General features: G+C 41.7%; 1 protein-coding gene across 1 annotated transcript; it reads left to right on the top strand.

Annotated features, from left to right (window-relative positions):
* Window positions 1-3,273: 3,273 nt before the first annotated feature.
* Window positions 3,274-4,227, top strand: LOC134377167 (olfactory receptor 1S1-like). Its single transcript, XM_063095782.1, has one exon. It carries the CDS (start codon window positions 3,289-3,291, stop codon window positions 4,225-4,227), a length of 939 nt encoding a protein of 312 aa, XP_062951852.1. The 5' UTR covers window positions 3,274-3,288.
* Window positions 4,228-8,465: the final 4,238 nt, after the last annotated feature.

Below are 8,465 nucleotides of genomic sequence, written 5' to 3'. Positions count from 1 at the left end.
AGATATCAAGACATAAATTCTTGCCTAATGCTCTACTTTCTAGAAGATCCATGTGAAGACAGTAATGGGAGAAGAAACTCATAAATGTTCCTTCTGGACAAGTTGCAGAAACAAGGATTCTGATTCCACCCACATTCCTTTCCTAGCTGTGACTAGACAGATAGATAAATAGAGATGGTAGATAGATAGACAGATAGATGTAGATGGATAGAAAGATTATATAGATAAAATAATTTGCCTTTTTTTCTTCTCCATGAATACATGTTATTGAATACTTGCCATGAATACCATTAATCTATACGTTAAGTTGCTTCTTGTTGAGGATGGGATTGATGTTCTTAGTTTGGGTGACAAATAACTGCAGTACATTATAAGGCATGTGCAAGCATTGGAAGAAAGGACATATTAATTTTGGCTGTGTCTCTGGCTGTGCAGCCTCCCTTGTTCCTGTCCATTTCAGGGTCCATTTTTCTAGCCCTCCCATTGCACTATGAACCACTCAAATTCATTCCAATATGCTTTATTTTTTCAATATTAAAACCCAAAGTATTTATTTAGTTTGCATTTAAGAGCCCTGAGTGTTCAATCACTGGATCTCCAGATTCCCTTCCAATACTGACATTCATTCAAGTGGTTCAGAGGCAGCCATAGTCTATCTCCTTCCACTACAGATGGCATCTCTTTGGAGTCATAATCACTAGTGGAGGAATTCAACTCAATTCTCTAAGTATTTACTGTGTTCCCCTCTACTAGGCACTACAGAGGAAACAGAGAAAGAACTCTCAAAATGTTTACCATCTCATTGGGAAGATAAGACACACACAGCAAACAATTCACGTGTTATGAAAAACAATAATCAACAAAGTTACAGATAGAAAGTCGTAAGTAGGAAAAAGCACCTGGAGACAAAACAAAGACAATAAGCAGAGCTGCCTATCTATTCCCCGTTTGCCTCATCAAGACTGGGATGTGAAAATTACTGTTCATCTTGGGGAAAACACTTTGAGATATTATCCCAAAGGACATAGAAAGAGCTAAATGTCTCATGTGAGCCCAGCTCCATGACTCTATTAACTCTGGTGATTAGGGGAAGAGTCCAGCTCTAAAAAGTATGTAAGAGCTGCTCTCAGTTCCCTCCTGCTACCCTGTTAAGGAAAACCACTCCATCTAGATTCCAGTAGCTTTCTGAAATTTTACCATCATTCAGAGGTGAGCCTTTTCAGAATTTAGTACTGGTCTTAACCAGGTAGGCAGCCACCTCGAGGACTCAAGAACAATCTGTGCAGGACTACTGGTGGGTGGGAGAGGCAGAACAGGAAGGCAAGATAAGAGACTGTCACTCAGAAATATACAGTTCCCCTTGCTCGTCAAGCCCCAACCAGCCCACCGCTTGGTAACCACAGAACCCCCATACAGCCAGTCTGTATTGTAGATAGAGATGCCCGCCAGTTCTTTACTCATTTTAGTTTTGCCATGGAGTCTCCCTTTTGCATGCGTGTCCCCCTCATTCTGATTTGTAAGCCAGGTTCTCAGGAGCAGAGACCTCAGACCTTCTGCTTCAGTTTCCACTGCCCTTCAGTTTTCCAGAATCCCAGAGGTGGAGATGTACTGTTTTCCGGCCTCCTCGTAAAAAGAAAACCTTTGAAAGACAAATGATTTTGGAGAAAGGCAGAAGAGAGAGGGCAAAACAGTGAGAGGGAGAACATATTAGGGATTAGAAAAACGGGGAACAACAAACACCTCATGGCTCCCAAATTGATATCCTTTCCAATATGTCACGAGAAAACTGTATTTGTTCCAATCTTCCTTCCCTGTTCCTGGCGACACCTTGTGCGGTCTCTATCGATTCTTGGTCACTTATGGTTTTAAAAGTAAGATTTATTTTGGTACTGAAGACCCACTGCCAAGTATTAAAAAGCCAAGCCCAGCCAAGTCCAGCCTAATTTAAAACTTTGATTTCACATTCAGTTCCTCCTCCCTCCCAAGCTCAGTTCTGAAGTGTAGCTTGGAGATGTGCAGCGGGAGGGTAGGGGCACCTGTTCTTCTCTCGTTCTTTAACCTCTCCTACCCCAATCACATTGTTGTTTTGTTTTGTGTTTTGTTTTGTTTTGTTTTTTTCTCTTCAGTTTCATAGGGTCAGGGAAGAAAAATGTTGGAGAGAAAAAGGGCAAAAATGCTCACGTCTGTTACCATAGCACACCAGCAGTTGGTGCCTTATGTGTGGCAGGCATGCTTCCTCTGAGACCATTTTTGGGTTCTTCAGAGGCCCCCTTTCAGGGATGGCTCAACCATGCAGTTCCCTGACAAGGGCAATGAATTTTCTCCCTGATCTCTTTGAGACAGTCTTTCATCAGAGAGCCATCCCACAGCATCTTACTGCTACAGCCTCCTCTACCCCAGCAGACTGCTGCTTTGTTGGAATCCCAACAGGGCGACTTGAACCCGAAGGCCTCTTGCAGCGTTCACTTGGCCTATAGGAAATTCACACATTCATGTGGAGCCATAGGTGAGAATGCAGGATTGCCCAATGACCACCACTGTTTCCCCTACCTCTGCCATGGTGGGGCTGGTCCAGTGAGCCTCCCACCTTTGGAAGCGAGAGGCCAACACATGTCTTATGGTTTATATGTGTCTCCTAAATTTTCTTGGTTCACCTCATATCTACCACAAATGAATTCCTAGTTATCTCTTCCTGCACTCATTCTCCAAGGGCAGTACTTTTAGGGTAACTTTACTGGGAAGGAGCATCCACGCATCACACTCTCATATGAATTCCTAACCATTGTTTTTCCTTCCCCAAACTCTTCACTTTGATGACCTTTCAAGTTTCCATCTTCTTAGATGATTTAAAGGATGAAGGTGAATGATGGAAAAGGTTTGGGGGACCAGTTCGCTCATTTTTAAGTTATTCTTGCAGGGGTACCTAGCAATTTTAGAATATACGTTAGACCTTATCTATGGTTCTCAGTTTGGGGATTTAAACTAAATTTGGAGCCAACTGGAAAAATCACATTCAAAACTCAGTCAGAGTTTAAAGCATGCTCATTGAGAGGTATCATCACATCCCTGTCTTTTTTTTTTTTTTTTTTTTAGGGCATTTTCTGAGTCTCTGCACTGCTGAGATAGTTTCTTATTAAGTAGCCTTTCTAGTTAGAAAGTAGAAGGAACTTCATTCCCCTTCAGCCTAGAGGAAGTTCCCCCTGCGATGGCTGCAGCTTAATGGTACCATATTAGATTTTCTTACGAGGATGTGAAGACCTTGTGTTCTTTCTTCAGATCAGCAGAAATATGCACCAAGGAAACGAAACCATCATTTCTAAATTCATCCTCTTAGGATTCTCCAACCAGGCTGAGCAGCAGAAACTCTTCTTTGTGCTTTTCCTGGGTATGTACCTTGTCACTGTGGTTGGGAATGGGCTCATCATTCTAGCCATTGGCTTGGATACTTACCTTCACACTCCCATGTATCTCTTCCTTGCCAACCTTTCCTTTGCCGATATTTCCTCCATTTCCACCTCAGTCCCCAAAATGCTGATAAATATTCAGACCAACAGTCAATCCATCTCCTATGAGAGCTGCATCACACAGATGTATTTTTCTATTGTGTTTGTTGTCATCGACAATTTCCTCTTGGGGGTCATGGCCTATGATCGCTTTGTGGCTATCTGCCACCCTCTGAACTATGCAACCATCATGCAGCCCAGGCTCTGCATCCTGCTCACGGTGATCCCATGGGTCTTCAGTAATATGGTGGCTCTGACACACACCCTTCTGCTCATTCGACTGCTCTTCTGTGACAGCAACACTCTCCCACACTTCTTCTGTGACTTGGCTCCTCTGCTGAAACTATCCTGCTCAGACACCATGATCAATGAGCTCGTATTATTTATCGTGGGCTTATTGGTCATCACATTTCCCTTCTCCCTCATCCTCTTCTCCTATGTCTGCATCGTCAAAGCTGTCCTGAGAATCTCATCCACAGAGGGAAAGTGGAAAGCTTTCTCCACCTGTGGTTCACACCTGACGGTTGTGCTGCTCTTCTACGGGACCATTGTAGGGGTTTACTTCTTCCCCTCATCCACTCACACTGACCACAGAGATAAGATTGGTGCGGTACTATTCACCGTGGTGACACCCATGATGAACCCCTTCATCTATACCCTGAGGAACAAGGACATGAAAGGTGCCCTGAGAAAGCTCATCAATAGGAAATGTTCCTTTCTTTGATGTCCAGGGCATCTGAATTCCTTTAATCCCCATAATCAAATGGATGATTCAATCTAGAGTTTGTGACACAGTGTGATGGTTCAGCTTTCGATTAACTTTCAGATATCTGCTTCCAGTTCCAACTTCTAAGGTCTTGGGGCTTTTTCATATAGCCCTGGTCCAGGAAAGAAAACCCCTAACTCCCAAAGCAAGTCACAACAATAACACAATCTTAATTACAATCTACATTACTACAAATTTTGGTGCAAATTGTTTATAACTTAGACAATAACAAGTGCATGTAGTGTCTACAGTCTAGTTTGTGCAGCTTTGAAGACAGTTATTACTAATTCCTTTATTTGATCTATATTTCTCTAGGTCAGATATTCTGAAAGTTTGTTTTGTCAAGGTACTATTCAATGAGACATTTAATAGTTGTAAAAATGGAGGTTCCCATGTTCAAATAATTTTGGACAACTCTGAGTTAAATGAAGCCAAATATGTTAAGTAGACAACTTCTCAGAGCCTTTAGTATAGCGGAAATCTTTGAGAGGGTAATATGGTATGCGGCGATTAGACTTATTCTACCGTACAGAACCTGATTTATCACAGAGTGGTTCATGGGACAAGTGTTGTACGGAATAAATTTGAGAAATATGGCTCCAGGTAACTTCAATTATTTCAATAGAAAACCACAGAGCATGTGTATAGAAGATATGTTGCAGTCCTGACTCTGTCCCAAAATTATTATGAAGGCTTTTGCATGTCAGCTCACCTTCTTGAACCTATTTTCTCATGTACAAAAAGAGGCCATTGGTCTAGAACAGTTGTTTCCAACTGAGGGTGTACATCAGAATGATCTGGGGTAACTTTTTCAAAATTCACATCTTCACATCCTGAAAGGGCTTTTCTGCTTGACCAGCTGTAGTGGTCTTAGGTTCAGATTGGCAAAGTCATGAAATCATCCAGAGTCAATTTTATTGAGCATGCAGAGTGACAGTATAGTGGAGGTCTCATGACTCCCAGGCATGCCTTCTAAATATCCCACATTCCACACTTGGGATGTGCATGGTCAAGAGAGAGCACTGAGTGGATGTGGGCCACCTCAGTGAGGAAAACTTCAGCTCTGAGTTTCCACAGGCATTGCATCTTGAAAATCACATAGCCCCCTCCAGGTGTGTGACTAGCACCCCTTTTCTGGTACAGCTGCATCTCAACAAATATAAGTTACTCATCAATTATGGAGATTAGTTGCAAGGGGGATTTGACTGAGGCTCGATCCCTCAAGCTTTCCTGAAGCTGAAAAAAGGCTATAAACCAGATTTTACTGCTTGCCTCCCAAATCCTAGCCTGGATCTACCGACCCAGCCTCTCCAGTGAGGGAATCAGTCACAAATAGTTTGAAAATGCCCTTCAGGAAACCCTGATGTGCTAAAGAATCACTGAACCACATGAGTTCTGGGATTTTGTGAATATTGGTGTCTTCCGGCTGAGGAAGATGTCTTTCAGACATCCATCTTTAAAATACTCTGTAGCTACCCCAAAGAGGGTTCTTTTCTTCTGTCCGAATTCTCTTTTTAGTTATTTACAGCTCTGGAGCAAGCTATACAAGCTGTTTATTCTAATTTCTCTTATATCCGTAGTCTAGTGTAAAGAAAAGATCTGATTCTAAATCCTGGCTTTTCAGCAAGTTGTTATCCACCTGTGTGGTCTAAGGAAAATTATTGACATTGAAGCTCATCTTTCTCATCTGTAAAATGGGAATAATAATACCAGCCTCCCAAAGCTATTAGTGGCTAAATGGATATGTATATTAAACAACTACGGTAGTGCCTAGCAGTAGACACTCAAAATAAAATGTTCCTTTTTTCTTTTAACTGCCCCCATTCGTTTTCTGGCTTTCAACTTTAACCTACCTGCCCTACCAAACTCAGTATTTGTCTCCAGTCTAAGCTGACTTTCATTCTTCTCTGAACTTAGAACCATCTAACCCCTTTAAGAGAACATATATAATCAGCCACCTGCATTTCTCCATGGTATCCCTTAAACTTTAATGCTTCATTTGAGTTTTCATTATGAATGTAAAACTCATCTTTTTTATACTGGTTACCGAACAAGCCTCTTAACAGTCCTGCCTTCCTCAAGTACCTCAACATTTGCCCTATTCCACCCACAGCTCCAACATGGAACATCACAGAGATCTGCTTTCGTTATTTCACATGGAGTAATAGAAAGGGCCCTAGATTTGTATTCAGCAGACTTGGGTTCTGGCCCAACTCTGCAGCTAACTCACTATATGATGAGCCACATTACTAACCTCAGTTTCTTTCTCTATAATATAGAAAATATTCTAATATGAACAAAGGTTTTACAATAGCATGTATCATTAAAAAAATTAATGTAGAACAGAATATGCAGAAGGAGATGCCTGAGAGGAGAGTCAACAAAATATTAACAGTTGCTGTGGAAGATTGTATTTCCCAAAAATAGCCACAATATTTTCCAGCCCACATGTTCTTGAGGAACCTTGCCACTTCCCCATCAAGAGGTGGAGTCTATGCCCATCTTCCTTGAACCTGGAGGGCTTTGGGGACTGCTTTGACTAATATAGTATCTCAGAAGTGTTATTGCCATGATTTCTGAGACTGTCTTGAAAGAACAAATACAGCTTTGTTATGGACTGAAAGTTTGTGGCCCACAAAAGTCATATGTTGAAATCCTAACCCCCAATGTGATGGTAGTAGCAGGTGGGGCCTTTGGGGAGTGATTAGGTCATGAGAATGGAGCTCTCATGAATCATTTGTGCCCCTGTAAAAGAGGCCCCAGAGAGCTCTCTAACTCTTTCTGCCATGTGAGGATACAACAAGAAATTGGCAATCTGCAACCCAGAAGAGGGCCCTCATCCGAACCCAACCATGCTGTCTGGCACTCTGATAATAGACTTCAAGCCTCCAAAACTGTGAGAAATAATTGTTTGTTGTTTAAACTATCCAGTCTATGGTAATTTGTTATAGCATCCCAAACAGACTAAGACAAGCTTCCACCTGGAGCTCTCTCTCGGGACATGCACCTCTGGAACCCTGAGTTGCCATCTAAGAAGTCCCACTACCCTGAAGCCACCATGCTGGGGAGACCATATGGAGAAAACCACACAGAATTAGAGGGAGACATCCAGAGAGCCCCAGCTGTTCCAGCCCGTGCCTCTTTGAGTCTCTCCAACCAGTCACCCAACATGTGAGTAAGCCTTCAGCCCTGATGGCAAGCAACTGCCTAGCCAAGCCCAGTCAACCCCTAGAAACTGACAAACAGCCACAAAATTATTGTTAGTAAGCCCCTATAATGTGAAGGATATAACCAGAACAGTGGCTTTGTTTGAGTCATGGGATAGCATGATTCATGTTGCATCCTGTATGGCTTTAACATTTTACAATGACTGCAATTTTAGGGAGAAAAAGAAAGCTTTTTCTTTTTTTTCAGTTTTAAGGCAAATAAACTATCTTACCTATTAAACCATCATGCTTAACATGGTACCAGAATCTTCTCGGTATATAAACATCAATTGGGTGGATCTGTAATTTACCCCACCCCTTGTTCTGATTACATCTAGCCCACATTTGATAGGGTAGGAACCATCAGGGTTAGACCCAGGCCATTTGGTTTAACTTAGTCTCCATCACTGTGGGCCTATCCTGGCCCTCTATTACCTCTGACTTGTAGGTTCCACAGGAGGCTGAAAAGTAGAGCCAATCTGCAGTGAGTAACGGGAAGGTTTATTTGGCCAGAAATAGACTTGTATGCAAATTGGGAGTTTGCCTGAGAAGGTGAATTAGAGTTAGGGTTGGTACACAGAAGACAACTGATTCAGAAAATAGAGTCACAAAACTTTTGTAAAGATCTTGACAAGTATTCACAGTGCAAATGCTTAAATCTATACCTAGATGCTTGTATTTCCCTGAATCATTCTCCAATTTGTCATTTTCAACTAACATGTATTGAGAACTTTCTATTTACCAGGCTTTGAGTCTGGCTCTGAGACTAAAAGAATGAATAATTCACAGTCCATGACCTCAATGTGCTTTCAAACTAAAAAAAGAAAATGAGTTAAAAATAATTTTACGTGATGTTTAAGACTTGATAAACAAAGAAAATATCTGGTCAACAACCAATGTCATTAGATTATGAAAGCATAAAGATTTTGCACAAAGCACGGTCAACTGAATTGTATTCTATTCTTGTTCTTTTGTGCCTAAGAAAAGTCA

The sequence above is a fragment of the Cynocephalus volans genome, chromosome 4, assembly GCF_027409185.1.
Source record: "Cynocephalus volans isolate mCynVol1 chromosome 4, mCynVol1.pri, whole genome shotgun sequence".
Classification (NCBI taxonomy): domain Eukaryota; kingdom Metazoa; phylum Chordata; class Mammalia; order Dermoptera; family Cynocephalidae; genus Cynocephalus; species Cynocephalus volans.
This window is presented reverse-complemented; position numbering and strand designations above follow the sequence as displayed.